Source organism: Lingula anatina, chromosome 1 (genome assembly GCF_051362555.1).
Source record: "Lingula anatina isolate TDL-2025a chromosome 1, LinAna3.0, whole genome shotgun sequence".
Taxonomy (NCBI): domain Eukaryota; kingdom Metazoa; phylum Brachiopoda; class Lingulata; order Lingulida; family Lingulidae; genus Lingula; species Lingula anatina.
The window spans coordinates 13,518,525-13,535,005 of record NC_141767.1 but is presented as its reverse complement, the minus strand read 5'-3'; the positions used below and the strand labels follow the sequence as shown (position 1 = coordinate 13,535,005).

The 16,481-nt window shown below is 35.4% G+C and overlaps 3 protein-coding genes across 11 annotated transcripts in view; 2 read left to right on the top strand and 1 right to left on the bottom strand.

Moving 5' to 3' along the window:
• Positions 1 to 5,433, top strand: part of LOC106171132 (3'-5' exoribonuclease HELZ2) — a 33,036-nt gene extending 27,603 nt beyond the window's left edge. For all 4 annotated transcript variants that reach the window (XM_087014750.1, XM_087014758.1, XM_024077733.2 and 1 more), the window contains 6 exons: positions 224 to 415; positions 2,330 to 2,571; positions 2,813 to 2,966; positions 3,194 to 3,361; positions 3,565 to 3,675; positions 4,192 to 5,433. In XM_087014750.1, coding sequence (XP_086870876.1) covers positions 224 to 415; positions 2,330 to 2,571; positions 2,813 to 2,966; positions 3,194 to 3,361; positions 3,565 to 3,675; positions 4,192 to 4,319 — 995 coding nt within the window. In that variant the 3' untranslated portion in view covers positions 4,320 to 5,433. The remainder of the gene's footprint in view (positions 1 to 223; positions 416 to 2,329; positions 2,572 to 2,812; positions 2,967 to 3,193; positions 3,362 to 3,564; positions 3,676 to 4,191) is intronic.
• Positions 1 to 15,310, bottom strand: part of LOC106171169 (large ribosomal subunit protein uL24m) — a 40,910-nt gene extending 25,600 nt beyond the window's left edge. For 2 of the 4 annotated variants that reach the window (XM_087014812.1, XM_087014793.1), the window contains exons 1-5: positions 15,119 to 15,310; positions 12,337 to 12,600; positions 8,065 to 8,160; positions 7,080 to 7,196; positions 6,584 to 6,716 (exon numbers count right to left, since the gene is read on the bottom strand). In XM_087014812.1, the coding sequence (XP_086870938.1) occupies positions 6,584 to 6,716; positions 7,080 to 7,196; positions 8,065 to 8,160; positions 12,337 to 12,600 (610 nt within the window). In that variant the 5' untranslated portion in view covers positions 15,119 to 15,310. Of the gene's footprint in view, positions 1 to 5,315; positions 6,002 to 6,583; positions 6,717 to 7,079; positions 7,197 to 8,064; positions 8,161 to 12,336; positions 12,601 to 13,492; positions 13,632 to 15,118 lie in introns of those variants that run through there. The other 2 variants (XM_087014798.1, XM_087014805.1) reach the window with 2 other exon arrangements.
• Positions 9,062 to 11,960, top strand: LOC106171168 (uncharacterized). 3 transcript variants are annotated; one of them, XM_013551352.3, is made up of 2 exons: positions 9,062 to 9,286; positions 10,187 to 11,960. In XM_013551352.3, exons 1-2 carry the CDS (start codon positions 9,182 to 9,184, stop codon positions 11,261 to 11,263), a joined length of 1,182 nt encoding a protein of 393 aa, XP_013406806.2. In that variant the 5' UTR covers positions 9,062 to 9,181; the 3' UTR covers positions 11,264 to 11,960. The 3 variants fall into 3 exon arrangements, with proteins under 3 accessions (XP_013406806.2, XP_013406808.2, XP_013406807.2); XM_013551354.2 differs by lacking the exon at positions 9,062 to 9,286 and adding an exon at positions 9,875 to 10,083; XM_013551353.2 differs by lacking the exon at positions 9,062 to 9,286 and adding an exon at positions 9,877 to 10,071.
• Positions 15,311 to 16,481: the final 1,171 nt, after the last annotated feature.

Here is a 16,481-nt window from a genome sequence, read left to right as displayed (position 1 = left end):
ATGTAGTAGTTCTGTGATGATTGCTCAATTTTCTACCAAACTGGTGGTATAAAAGTACATGTACCAGTGAATAATGAATCATTATTATGTAAAAGCTATTTTTTAGTATGTACAAAATGAGCAATGCTTTGGAATGACAAATGGTTTGGAACCATAATACTATGTCTCCTTTTGACTGACTCTGAGGTTAACCATTTTATGTTGATTTTTTTCATATTTTAAGAACCTGAAATGCTGCATATGAAGTGGGACATTGTCATCTTCTCAGCTGTGTGCTCTCTTCCTGAAGATGAGATTGATCAGTTTCGGTTAGATGCAGACTGGCGAAAAAAACAGCTTGGACTTCCTCATGTTGTGAAGGAGCAAATATGTGATGTGGCATATAGAAGAGCAAGGAAGAAGATAATTATGATAGGTTGTTGATTTTGAAACTGTGCTTCATTTGATAAAAATTTGAAGGCTGGATGCATGGTTAAAGTGTGACAGTTACAAGTGCTAAGCAACTACATGCACATAAAAGAAATTACGTACTTCAATTTTTTTCTTTGTTGACACATAGCCTGTTTAGAACACATTTAAAATAGTTTTAGGTATAATTATTTTGATAAATTCATTCAGATTAAGTCATTACCGTGCTTAGATTATTTTGTGATCAGACACTGTGTCTGGATATTTAGCAGTTATATGTACCAGTGTCTTTAAATTGGTTGCCTTTTTAACACCAGAGAAGGAAAAACAGAGTACTTTTTTTAACCTTACAAAAACAATTCCTATGACCATATAAAGCTGGAATATGAAAAAAAAACAGCCTTATTGTATTATTGAATTCACAATAATAATAGTATATGATAAAAAATTGATGACATGATTATGTCATGTTGCATCAAGATTGACAAAAAAAGCTTATTTTGTGCACTCTAATACCCCCATCACACTAGAGGCGGAATGACAATTCTTTGTGCGCTCCTGGATATTCAAAGAGCATTCTAAAAATTCCGAGTGCATTCTAAATATTTTTACCCATTCTTGTGGCATCCCGAATGTTTTTGTCGAAGTGCATTCCAAGTGGAAATTTATTGAATGGCATTTGAACAGTATTCTAACTGCACTATGACTGCATTCTAAATATTCTCACGGCATTTCGACAGCATTCAAAACATTCTGATCACATTAGAGGAATATTCGAACTGACAAGTGACTTAAAGCCCCCGTCAAACTTATTCGAAATAAGTAGGAATCAAGCCAGAATTACTAAATTAAAAAATTTGTACCATATTCTGGAGGGAATTTCAAATTATCATAAAATATTACGGCTTTGTAAGAATGCCTCTGGAATACTGAGAATGCACATCGAACCCACCTGGAATGATTCTTGCACATTCCAGGTATTTTACCTTTCAATTGCGTCTCGAATGTAGTTGGAATACTGTAGGGATATTGCGATAAATTTCCTCTTGGAATGCATTTCGAAAGTTTTCGACATGACAAAAACATTCGAGCCGGCCACAAGAATGAGTAAAAATATTTGGAATGCACTCAGAATTTTTATAATTTTTTTAGAATACTCTTCTAATATCCTGGAATGCACAAAGAATTGTATTTCAGATGCCATTCTTAATCATTCTGCCTCTAGTGTGATAGGGATTTTATATCCCGCCAGAATGTTTCGAATGTTCGGATGAGCTGAAATATTAATGTTGCCAGCAATCGAACTACACAAGGGCGCCGTTCAAAGTATATTCTAAATATTCTTACTGCCTTCTTACAGCATTATAAATATTCCTAGTTTTCCAACTACATTCCAACTGCTTTTGAGAGCTAATGCAGTCGAAAGTGCACTCATTATTCCAGGCGAATTCAAGCGCATTCTGAGTATTCTAACGGTACTCTTATAATAATTAAGGTCAATTTGAAATTTTCCCCAAATGTGGTGCGAATTTTAAAATTCTTCATTCAGGCTCATTCTTCTTCATTCCTGCTGATTCCGAATAAGTTTGACGGGGGGTATAAACAAAACACACACACACGCACAAAAAACTTGTGCTATTTTTTCTCAAACTGAATAAAAGTTTCATAAGACTAACTTAAGATACAGTTCATATCTGAATTAAAACAGCCATTGTGGATTATTTTTCTTGGTTTGTTACTCTTTCAATAATTTTGGCCCTGTATGCTTGGCATCAGAGCCAAAAATGTGTATGTAGCTGTATTTTATATTTTGTCAGTCTTCCATATTTACGCTAGTGCTGTTCAAGATTGTTCCTTCATATGTCAGGTTTAGCTGGCTTGATTTTAGTGTCACACTGAACTGTTTTCTACTACTTGACAGGAAACAAGACTTTGCTGAAGTGTGACAAAACATGGAGGAGGATTCTTCAGATTTATGAGAAGGAAAGATGTGTCATGAGTGCAAACGACTTCCTTTCTCGTGGTGTTAAAGATAAACGATTTTGGTTGGAGACAAGAAGATACAAATTTCTCCATTTGGAAGGAGAGGAGGAAAGTTTAGTTATTTCAACCAATGAAGGGAGCGAAATGTCAAAAAAGAATATGAAGGAAGTTGAAGAAGTGGTAAGTCCATAAATGAAATAGAACTTGTATTCATTACATTCATTTCTCATATGAACATCAGATGCAGTATAATTGATGCTTTTAATCACAACTGTGATGCTTTTTGAATATTTTCCTATGTAGGAGGAGAGAAATTACTATATATCAATTAATTACTAAAATAACTTGGCCAATTCTTCTCATTTGCGGTAGTTATCATTTTTGTGAATAGTATTCTAATCAATATTTTCTCTTTTATCAGGTTAGAATATTTGACATTCTCACCAGCAAAACTGGCCTGAATGTCCCTTCCTCAACCATCATGATTCTTAGTCAGTATCGTGCACAAGTCAATGCTATCCGGAGCAAACTGGAAGGGAGAAACGCTAACGTTAGCACAGTGGTTGCTAGTCAAGGTCCTGTCTGTTCATTGGCTTGACACATTAAGAAAAGTATCATCTTTTAAAAAATTATTGTTGCATTTTTTAAAATTGCATTAGTATTTTGATTCTGTTTTATTTTAAGAATTTGCTGTTCATTTTCTAATACTGATATAACAATACAGTAACACCGAGGAATTTGAAGCATTTACTGACATTCTTTTTTGTAATGAAACCCTCATTGGAAGAATGCCTTTTTACAGGAGGAGAGTGGGACATTGTGATATTCACCACTGTGTGCTCAATCCCAGAATATGAGATAATTGACAAGTCAAATATTGGCTGGCTTAAACGGAATTTGGGATTTATAGTGGATGCTCACCAGATAAATGTAGCTCTAACAAGAGCCAGAAAATGCCTGATTATCATAGGTAAAATATGAACTTATATAAGCCTTACGGAAGTATGTTATGTTATTAGGGATTATGAAATTAAGGGTTTGTACTAAGGCTGATTTAATTATATGTGTATAGCTACTGGATTTTGAAGTAGAACTGATGAAATTTGCTTTTTTTTTCTTTTTCCTTTTCTACTAAAAGTGTGGTTTCATTTGTATTATGTTGACTTGTTTCAGGGAACCAAAAGTTGCTGAAATGTGATAAAGTATGGGATAAACTCCTACGGCAGTACCAGAAATGGGGGTGTGTGATGAATGCAGAGGAGTTTCTTCCTAAAGGAATCAAAAGTAACTACACATTTTCAAGGGTCAAGCACAATTATTTAAATCTGTGGATTTTGTAAATCTTCAAAAGCATGTATTTCACCTTAGATTTTATTAAACCAAAAACTGAATTTATCTGGAAATTAATTTTCCCTTAGTCACCAAGATACACCCTATTCAAAACCATTCAATCCAGAAAATTACTATTGATAAAGTAATATTAAAGCTCGTAATTTCTGATTTTAACAATGATTATTACTCATCTCCACTGATGAGGCTTGCTTTAAAATAACAAAATTAAAACTCAAAAACAGGATTACATATGAATTACATTTGTCATTTGTGATAATGGGAGTGTCAAAATTTCCAGGAAAATTAAATAGTTCAATGTAAAGGTTCAATGCTTACTGTGTTACTTGAAAAAAATGCTTTGGATTAAACAAAACGTAACAACCATATACTGTTATGCAGTCTGGTCAATCCCAGCCTGTAAGCTATACTAATTTCAGCCAATGAAAACCTAAAAGCTTACATTTCCAGGCACCTTTTTCTACCATGATCTACCACCAAGGTTTAAAAAGAAGCTGCTTGAAGGAGATTATTACAAAGATGAACCAGATGAGGACTTCGATGAAAACTTTGATGAACCGATCTATGATGAAGCATAAGGTGTGCAATAACAAGTGTCTCAATATGACTCAAAGACAGTGGTGAAAATGGAACCCGTTAAAAAGATCAGAAACAGTTTTTCAGTGGATTTCTTTTAGTGATATTATTTTTTATTAAGATGTAAAAAAATTTGAAGGGCACAAGTATCAAAAGTTATTTGTATTTTTAGAAAAATAAGAGAAAAATCTGTAAGATCAATTAAGGGAGACAGTTTTCTATATTTGTCACTTTATACTAAGTAAGTGTACATATGGGATTGTACATTAAATTTGTATTCTTAGTACCTCCCCATTTTTATAACATCTTTATCCATGTTCATGGAAGTCATTCAGATATTTAAAGTCAAAAGGTGTCAAATGGAATGCTTTAATTCTAGCATTATTGTTTTTCAAAGTAAATTTAAGGTAACTATTTGCAATATGACCAATTTCAAAAAATCTTAAATTAGATTTTATATTTGTAAATAATGGCATGTTGCCTGAATTTAAGTATTTTGTAAGGGAAAATTTCTGTTTTGTTTAAAAATAATTTTGTCAGTCTTTTTTATTTTTTAACCTTACAATTTTCAATGCATATGTTTTATACATGTATACCAAAGTTTGTCAAGTTGATTATTAAGTTCACACCAATTTTACAATTTGACTCGATTCCTTTGAACAAATTCCTACTTAATACATTCCAATTCATGATCAACTGAACAAAATAATTTTTTTTCATCCCAAAGTTTTTAAGACCTTTTTTATATATGCTTTTTCACTAGAATAGCAAACTTTAAGGCATATGACCATTGCGTACACATGATTAAGTGGTCGTGTAAAATAATAATTAATAATAATAATAATAATTTATTCAGCTTTGAATGTTACAATTTAACATTGTTTGCTGTCTAGTCTACAACAGAATCTACTATATTGTGCTTACATAAAATCTTTTCTACTTGAAATCTTATCTACTTAAATTTTTTTTATTACTTAATGATTGACAAACATGTTAAATTTCATTTATTCATTTATTTTGCTTGTTTGTAAAGTTGAAAACAAGGTGCATTTTACAGCTGTCTGTGAACAACTTATGAAGACACAAGAATAAATTGAAATCTGTACATAAAACGCATCCCCAAGATTTGTTTTGTGATACCACTTTCTTTAGCAATATAAATTTCAATGTAAATACATCAACTTATTGTCACTATTTAAAGAATGTCTTTCTTCAAACCAATTTGAAATTTATATATTATGTGATGTCTAACACACTGGTATTGACTATTAGTTTAGTCCTGTACTATATTCCACTGCTGGCTGCTACACAGAACCTGATTCTTCTTTTTTTCCTTTCTGCCTGATCCCATAGTGATAACAGTTGAATATTCCCAAGCAATAATGCCTCAAGTTTTTGTTTTAACTCATCAAATGCTTTCTTTCAACTGCAAGGGAGTAACAACAGCTGGATAGTAAAACAATGTCATAATTTCTTGCTTTCACCCCTCCTCCCAGATAAGTCATTTGCGTGCCTTCCAGTCCCTATAACTGCCTCTCAAATGTTTAATACCAGTATGTTTTTGCTCTCTTTCTCTTCTCTTCTATACCCATGTTTTCCATGAGTTCTTCTTCAAAATATTTAAGTGATGGTTTATAAGTTATTTTCATCAAATCAGAATTCTTTGTATCTTTGTCAGGTGATTCTAAAATTGAAAAAGAAGTAAATAAGTTGATTTTTCTTTACACACTATTAATACCCCCCCCCCCCCCCCCCATACTACATTTAACACTAATTTTATGTAAAATGTTCACAACCAATCAAATGTCTATAGATGATATACAGATCGGTTTTGACTGTGGCTGATGCAATATAAGTTGTAGCATATGGGTGTTAAAATGCCTGCTTAGGACTCGTCTGAATTTACATAATATACTTAATAATTTGAAGATGGGCACATACCAATTTGTTTATAATGTACATATTAATAAATAATTTTTCTAACACCTTTCTAAGAGAGTAAGACTGAGTTCCCATCGATCTGACAGGATCGGTCCATCTCCAGCTTAAGTGGAGATGGCTCAGATGTCTGGGACGCCTACTAAAGCTGCTAAACGATTGTTAATTACCTCTTATCAGCTTCAGTAGGCGTGACAAACATCTAAGCTGCTCAAATAAATTGCAATTAAGCGAGAATCCCCTTGGAGATTGTTTGATCCAAAGTTAGTACGATAGGGTCTGGGAATGGTCTCTAAAACACTGCAATGGTAATGTACTGCATACTTACCAGCATACTGACTGGGTATAACGAAGTCTTCCAATTGCTGAGCTCCTGATGGTAGTGGTATTACCCTCCCTGACCTGCTGGACACCCTGACCTCATTGCCTTCCTCATCATAGCGCCATTCAAAGTCTGTCGGCTGCCTGGAGTGATAGATTATGCAAATAACATGGCATGTATTATGACAAGATATGTTTCCTTTCACCAAATAAATAAATAAAACTATTCTTACATACACATTCATTTTTTTAAAAGAAAAAAAAAACATTTTACAAACTGATACTTGGGAGGCTAAAAAGATTAATCTATGCTTATAAAAAATCTAAAATAAGTCTATCAATAAAATTATATTAAAACTGATTCTTTGTCTAAATTTTCTGCTCCTTTATGTAAAAATAGTGGGACCTGTCATTGATCTACTACCATTGTTTACAAAGGTCAGAAAGGTCAAAGACTCATTAAAAATAAAACGAAGATAAATTAGAAATTGGGCTGTCAACACTTGCATGTCTGAGGGGTCAACAAGTTTCACATGTTCTGTAACCAACAGTGGCTGCTCTTCACGAGTGAGTTCAGGTGGATCAGAAGCGTCATCCGACAACTGGTTTTCCACAAATTTCTGTAAAATAAAAAGGTAGTATGCCTGTCAAAGGGCAGAAGTATCTATATAATAAGAGAGTAGAGGCCCATCTTTGGTCCTGCTAATCTTGGCTGCAGTGAATACCTGTGCTAGGCCATCATGCACAAATGATCCATTTACTCATGACAGTGTCAAAGAAGTGTCACATCCATTTTACTGCTTTCTGAACCTCTATTTGCAAGTGGACACCATTCGGTGGGAGGTGTTCACTGAAGAGTCGCTGACAGCAAAATTACCAGCGAAGTACCTATTTTTAGTGTGTAAGCATGAAATGTTTATGTACAGCAGATGGCACAGCGGAACATGGTCTAAGAGCACCCTAAGCTTCAGAGATTACTTAAAAAACAAACCTCTACATTACAGCACACCTCTACTGTTTCAAGTTACAGCAGAGCAATGATATAATGTTCAGGTTTATTTCAAGTTCTCTCTTAAGCTCAAGGTGACACCCCAATACTCCGACAGCATTTTTGTCGAGCACCTGCTCATTTAACTGGGGGCTGGACCAAACTGACACATTGTTGTACGACTGTCTGATGATCTATTACAGACTTTTGGATAGTTTTAAATAGAGCTTTATTTGTAACATAATGCTAGGAATCATTTCAGTAAATTAATCTTAATAACTGTTTGATTGTAAGCACCATTTCAAAATCTGTCAATAAATAAATTTAATCTGATACATGTACAACTAACGGGGTTCAAACGATTAAACATGGCATATACATGTGTACACGATGGTTATCAATCATAAAAATCTTCATAAGACAGTGAATTCACTTTTTTTTTTCAAATTGAAAAGTCCCTGGTAACATACATATATGTATGTATATGTATATATACTTACACAGTTGAGACCTTCCACAAAGACCCAGTTGCGTTCTGGCCACACACTATTTACAATGCCAATTTTTCCAGCATCTTTTCCTTCCAGTACATAAACCTGCCAAGAAAGGGTAGCATCTTAATGCACTGCAAAATCACAGGGATTCAAGTATTTGAAAATGAATTAAAGTCAGTCATACATAAGCTAATTACAAGCTGAAATGTCAGACATAAGGTAATGGGTCTCAGAAAATCACACATAATTGTCCCTATTGTAAAACCTTTGCAGCACTGCAACACAAAAGTAGGCCAATTGCTCATTTGGACGAAATATTGATATTTAATATATTTAAAAAAAAAATATATATATATATATATGACAGTCTATGTAAAAATATATATGATGTAACAGGGCAAGAACTAAGTCATATTGTAGTAAAACGATGTCAACAATGTGAGGAAAAGGTGTCAACCTGCAGCTGTCTGTCACTCAGATGCAAAAGAGTGATAAATACAGATGTCACAGGGATGACTATATTTTTGCTCAGGGAATTCTCAATATTTCAATAACAATAAACAGAAAATACCATAACTATAGCTATACTGTGTACCTGTGCTTGAATGCCTACTTATTTGCAAATTAAGGATTGATATATACTTCATAGCTCTATGTATTTTCCAACAAGATCGATGTCAGACTATAAATAATGTGTTTAACTGTAGGTGAAACTAATACAGCACTATTAAATCTAAATTTATGAGTGCCTGTACATCCTCCACTACAGCATTTTAGTCTGTTACAATTATCATTTATCATTTATATTATCCGGGGAGGTAAAATACACTTTATTTTGAATATAGCAATCAATATTTTTTACATATGATCACCCTGAACCATAAAAAAAAACAGCTTACAAAGATTTATAAAATTTTCATCAACTGCACATTACACAGGTCAACCTAATACAGGTGTAAGAATTCACATGCAGGTAAGTAGGTCAAGGGAAAGGACCACTGTATTTTACGCATGACCTACATATGAACCAGCTCAGCATGTTTACCCAGCACACAATACACTAGTGCATAGCAATGCTTTTTCACTTTACTTCGGCCTGAGTGCAGCAATCAATACACAGACTATGCGTATAACCGTAAAGCTGCACACTTTCCTCCAGACTTTTCTTCCAATATCAGTCAAATTCCAGAGAATGATTCAAATAAGCCTCCAGGATGTGTCTGACCAGGTATTGTACTATGCAAAATGACTATACATGTGCAATGCCCATGTTAAGCCTACTCACTAAATCTTTGAACTGTTTAGATTTCATAACTTGTGAAAAATATCTGCATGGACAACATGTAGCAAATTTAGTGTCCTGGATTCATTATTTTTTAGATTTACACAAAGAGATTATAAAATTCAATACACTTGTAATTATTAATAGTGCCTAATACTTCCATGGCCTACATATAGCCTGCCTGAACCTGAATAGTGTTATATGTGAAGGTTTTGTATGTACTGTTTATGCATTTTGTTACTGAGAATATATAAACACCAGTGAACTAATATATCCAAACACTCACTCCGTTCATAAATCTTCAACCTACATACAGTTCTTACTGACACCTGACATGATTTAAAATCTTACCCGTTGTTCATGTTACTTTGTAGATATCTATAAATGTACCAAAAATTAACTGCTCTGCCAAATGAGTTAATGCTAGTTAGTCGTTCTCTTTACTGTTTACTTCTTCCTTGGCACACACACATAAAGGGTACTATTTTCACATTTTGGTAACACCATTTGCCTAGTAGGTGTCTGCCTACCTGGCTATGTAGAAACCCGATCCATATTTCCCCATGCTCAACACTGCTTAGGTTTCTGAGAAACCAAATGTGGAGATGCACGTCTTCTTCTGACTGACCTTTAGCCTACTGATTCAGTTTGTTTGCCTACTCAGATCTGCTCTACAGACACCTAGCATATTCTAACCTCATCCAGCTGACAATTTCGTCTGACCTACTGAGGTATTTATTTAGGCAAGTTATCATCCAGATATTGTCAAAGGTTAAATCTTTATCACACTTAAATATTATTTTACGTTTATCTTCTGTGTATAAGATCAATTCATCTATTTCCCAGGTAAAAGCTAGCAAGCGTCGGAAAGTGCAGATTGATCCTAAGATGGCCGCTGACGTCCCAGAGGGAGTGTTGCTTGGGCTTGGAAACCCCCTCCTGGATATGACTGTCACGGCAGACGTGGAGTTCTTGAAAAAGTACGACCTGGAGGCCAACAATGCCATAATTGCTGAGGAAAAGCATGAAGGCATGTTTAGAGAACTGACAGAAAAATACAAACCCACTTATATGCCAGGAGGTGCCACCCAGAACTCTATTCGTGTGGCCCAGTGGTTACTAGGGAAGTCCAATGCAACTACTTTTATGGGGTGTGTGGGACAGGACGACTTAGCTGAAATCTTAAGAAACAAAGCTGCAGAAGTTGGTGTTAATGTTCACTACCAGGTTAATAAAGATTATCCTACAGGGGTGTGTGCTTCTATTATTACTGGTGAGAATAGATCTCTAGTGTCCAGTCTTGGGGCAGCAAACTACCTTAACGTGGACTTCCTGGATGACCCAGAGACATGGGCCCTGGTGGAGAAGGCTCAGTTCTACTACATTGGGGGGTTTGTGTTTCCTGTTTGCACTGAAGCTATAATGAAAATTGCCAAACATGCTGCTGAGAAGAAAAAGACTCTTGTTATGAATCTTTCAGCTGGATTTCTGTGTAGATATTTTGCTGATCCAGATATTGATATAATGCCTTACATCGATATATTAATTGGGAATGAGAATGAGGCTGAGCGTTTCACAAGCCGCGCAGGAATAGAGACTGATGACCTAAAAGAGATGGCCTCAAAGACAGTAGATCTGCCAAAGAAGAACAAAGACCGTAAGCGAATTGTCCTGTTTACACAAGGTAGAGACCCTATGGTGGCTGCAGCTGAAGGGGAAGTCAAGGAATACCCTGTAACTCCTGTGGATCCCTCTATAATCAAAGACACCAATGGCTGTGGAGATGCATTCATGGGTGGTTTTCTGTCTCAAGTGGTGCAGGGCAGGCCTATAGAGGACTGTATTCGCTGTGGCCAGTATGCTGCTAAGACTGTCATACAACACTGGGGATGCAACTATCCAGACACGCCAGACTTCAAATAACATGTACACATATGTATACGGGGGCATGCATGCACAGTAAAATGCAACTCCTCAAGATTTGGATTAATTTAAAAGGCAATCTAAAAAATAAAGAAAAACAAGATGGGGATTTTTCAATGTATGTTGGGTATTACGGATTGTATTTCTCCTTTTAAAAATGATAATTGTAACAAGCAGCCCTGGCTGGTCTGTCCATTTAAAATTATTTGCATTGTTCAACCAAAATACACCAATTTTCCTTAAAATCATTTGATTACACCATAATCATTTTATAAAATGCATGCTTACTGTATAGCTAGAATTCTTGAATCATTCATCATTAATTAATATATTCCAGTGGAATAGTCTGTGCTCCCGTTTAAATTAAGTGAAGTTTTTATTCCTGTAACTAGCATATTTGTTTACTAGTAAATGTTAATGAATGAGAAATAGTATTCAGATGTTGTTTTTCATTTTACTTTATTATTATTGTGTAAAAAAAAAATAAGAATGCACAGTCCCTATATCAAGTTTGAACAAGTAACATTCTTATATAGTTTAAAGCGAAATATAATCTTGTAGAGTAGAGAATATAATGAAGAATTTATACCATATAACAAGTTGTGCTTAAAATTTGAGAAATACAAGCCAACTACAGCTGACACATGTACAGGCAACCTATATCAGTTCTAAGCAGAGCTACTGTCACACTGCACGATGATACTTCAGTATTATAAGTAATGTAAAAACATGCACACATACACGCACACACAACAAGACCTGTGGGTCAAAAATGTTCAATAAACCCAAAAGTATTGAAGCTGCAGAAGCTTTCTTAGGAATAAGTTGAATTTTGAAGGAGTTTAACATACTCGGAAGTGATTTATTATTATATTTCACAACAAAGAACTATAAAGTTTTTAAAAGAGAAATTTAAAAAATATTAATAGTCATACAAAAGCATGAAAAATGTCAGACTCCAAGACAAAGGTATTGTTAAAGTAATCTGATACTGAGTCATTTAATTAAAATGTGAATTACTGGACAAATTTTACCCAATCTTATCCTGATTCCACCTCATTATATGAGTTTACCTGGTCCCCTTTAAATATTGGCCATTTTTCTAATGGTTCCACAAAGTTTTTTCTTCTCATCACAACTTCACCCTCTTGTGGTGGTACGTCTAACTGCTGAAAGCGGCTATTTGTGGTCCACGGCCTGTCTTTACCAAGATGCCATCTTTTCATAACGACTGGTTCTTGGCCTTTTAGCTGCCCTTTCCATCTCCATGTTAGAATAAAGTGACGGTCCACATAGCGTTTCCAATAACTACACATCAACTGCTGCGTAAGCTTCATCTGATAATGCAAGAAAAGGGGGATTTTTTTTTATCTTTTGTCATAAGTATTTTAATTCTAAATAGGCAGCAAATGTGTCAAATGGACAGACATGTAAATGGCAAAACTGACAGAAGAAGCAACACTGATAAAGTCCAAAATTTGTGAACAACCAACATAACAATGAAAAAGAACAACATTTTTTTTTTTTAATTTTAATGTAATTTGTCTGTTTGCCAAAATTTGTGTGGACATAAACTAGCTTTTTTAAACCAAATATTTCCCTTGTCTCATAATCTTTAGTAATACATATTGTTTTTTTCTTTAAAAAGCTACCTTGAAGAGAAAAATCCACAAACTTTTCTGGAGAAAAAGGTCTTATGCACCAATAAAAAGAAAAAAGGTCAAATTGCCAAATGATTTCTTAGGCAAAAAATTAGGTCACTTTAAGGAGGGAGCTTATAATCTGGTCTTTTTTGCAGAGTTTTCCCATTTTACCTGCTACTTTTTTTATCCATAATCATGAACTACATTTGAATGTCATTATGTACCAAAATAAACAAGAAAATCAAAAAATTTATATATCAGAAATTGATTGAAAGTAAATACTAAAGGCCGTTATATGCACTGTTTCCAATGTACTGGTGTTACCAGAGCAGCTGCTTTTTGCTAGAGGATTATGTAAATTAAACTTCAGACAGAGCCTACTAAATAAATATTAAGAAATTTAAAGCAGACCTGCAGGTAAGATTCAAATCGAAAGGGGAACCCACAGTGTAGGAAATTTTAGAAAAAACTGAGGCAATTTGAGGCATCTTATAAGTTATTGGAATGTACGTACATGCTTATGTGGGGCTCAGTGTGTCTTTTGTCTGTAAACTATAACTGAATTGGTACGTGTATTGATACTAACCTCTACCAGGGCCACTGATTGATTTTTACTAGGTATTCAGGCTAATTTTCGGCATTTTCTCTACCTTGATCTGGTCACGAAATATAAGTGATAATTACTACAGGGTTCAGGGGTGGATTTAGGCCATCTTCTGGGTCTTCTGGAAGACGGTCAGATTTTCAAGTTTACATTGTCAGCCATCTTATGTTTTCTGTAGGAAGACGGTCAAAAATGGAAGATGGATCAACAAAGATAATTTGGAAGACTGTCAGAAAATATCTCTGGATCCGCCCCTGGGGTTGGTCATTTGCATACATCTTCTGAGGCACAGCAGTTGATACTTCCCTGCTCAGTCCTAACCTTTAACAGTGCAACAGACTGATTTTCACTAGATGTTCACATACACGTCTGACTAATTCATGACACAGTTCTCTACTGTGACCATGTAACAAATTCCAAGTGATAATTACAGGGTTGGTCACTGTTTGGCTTTGCACTGATTCTCAGGCACAGCAGTTGACTTGTCCCTGTCAAGTCCTACCCGCACGAAAATGCAGTAGTATCGAAATAGCAAAAAAGCATTAACGATTGCAGTATGATTGCAGTAGTCTACTGCGTTTTCTTGCGGGTATCCTCTATATCAGGGTCACAGATTGATTATTCAATACGTATTCACAGATATGTATCTGGCTCATTCTTTACATGTTTTTTCTACTAGTTGTGACACTGTGAAGATTCTACTAGTTGTGACACTGTGAAGAATTCCAAGGGTGTACCTAGGCTGATAATTACTACAGGGTTGGTCATATATGTAGTTAATATAGCTACTTAGATACTGCAACTCACAAGTCCCAGCAGAATAACTCCAACTGCAATCAAGACAATTAATTGCTCTAAACCAAAGTTCATAATTTGCTGTGCTCTTAACTGTACCTTTCAAAGTTTGAAAGGTTAATCAGGGGCGGATTTAGGCCGTCTTCTGGGTCTTACAGAAGACGGTCAGATTTTCACGTTAACATTGACGGGTATCTAATTTTTTTGTTGGAAGACGGTCAAAAAAGAAGAATGGATCAACAAAGATAATTTGGAAGACTGTCAGAAAATATCTCTGAATCCGCCCCTGTTTATGAAATTTACAACCACAGAAAATGTGCCCCAGAAAACTTTAGAATACTGCAATAAGCGAGATCATTAATACCATTTATAATACTCATTAAGAGGCTGACTGAATGAAAATTAAGAGTCTTTGAATGGACTGGGTCAATCCCAACCAAATTAATAATTTTTCCAAAATCTTGGGGGGGGGGGGGGGGGGAATACTTATTGTGTGACAAATTGAAAGTGTCTGTGACACTATTTAGGGGCTAAAATCAAGCTGGGCATCTTTTGGTTCATTTTTTAAAATGATGCATTGGAAAGTCACTAAGTGAGCACCTACCAAGTACATGTACAGTAGCATGGTAGCATTTTTAACGTCATTACTACACTAATTTGAATAAAGTCAGAGATGCATTATCCTAATCGAATCCGAATGAGAGAGAGGGAGAGGGTGAGACAGAGAAAGAGATCTAGCCGTCATCTCAGTGAAGGAATCATTTATTTTAATTCAAAATAAGGTCCACAACCCACCAACTTCAAATATCTTACCTTTACATGATATGATCAGTTTGCCAGTATCCAACATGTGGGAGCTGCCATCTTGTTTTTTCATGATGCAGTAGCGCTCCTGGCGGCAACTAAACGAATCAGTCTATGAGTCTGTGAGTTTTCGAGTCTTCCAGAAACCTAACGACGTTTTTTTTTTTTAATGTAGATTTAAAATGGAAATCTTATCATTTACTTGTCGACAATAGGGAGGAGAGACGACTTGGAGGATTTGACAGGATTGACTACAGTATCTTAATGGAAAAAATTGAAATTCAAGGGATAGGCCTACCAGACTTTCTAAGACGTTGGATTTATTCCTTTCTTTGCGAACGGTTGCAACGAGTAAAATGCAGTAGCTTTAAATCTGATTGGGTTCAGCTAGTGGGAGGGGTGCCTCAGGGCTTTAAAATAGACTCCATTCTTTTCCTTGCAATGATCAATGACCTGAAAACTTGTTGCTCAGACATTAAGTTTGTTGATGATAGAGTCATGATACGGAGTACATGTAGGGCCTATCTACATTTTAAATTTGCAAATTCGGCGAAACACCGCACCTACCAATTGGCTGACTGGGTGAAGCAAAACAAGATGACACTTGATGCCAGGAAGACAAAGTGGATGGACATAAATTTTTACCAAGAACTGTAATCTTACAATACCAACATTGGAAATAGATGGTGAATGTGTGGAAAAGGTCAAAGAGTTTAAGATAGGCGTACTTGGTGTTATTTTAACCCCAGACCTTAAGTGGGCTGAACACATCCAAACCATGTATGCTAAGGCATGTTTTAGGCTTCATTCACATGGAATGTCTATTTTCTAAATTCTATTTTCTATTCGCGGTAGGGCCTATATCTTGTGATCACGGTCTGTGCCCTGAATATCCCGCGGCGTAATTACTGGCAGCGCGAGCCAGTTACTATAAGTTACTATAAGTAACTGGCTCGTGCTGCCAGTAATTACGCGGCGGGATATTCAGGGCCCAGACCGTGATCATAAGATACCGCGAATAGAAAATAGATATTCCATGTGAACGAAGCCTAAAGCTCTTTTATCTCAGACAGCTAAAGAGGGCAAAACTGGACATACAAGATTTATTAACTAGGCCTATCTACCAGTCTGTACTAAGATCAGTTTTAGAATTTGCGTGTCTAGTGTGGGGACAAGGTCTGACTGCTGAGCAATCTGAATGTCTAGAGTCAGTTCAAAAGAGAGCCTTGAGGATTATTTGCCCTGGTCTCAGTTATGACGATGCCGAAAAAGTTTGTAACATCGACACTATAGACAAACGTAGACATTTGCTGTATCAGAGGTTTTATACAAAACTACAAAATTGTGAAAAATTGAGTCATTTATTGCTCGA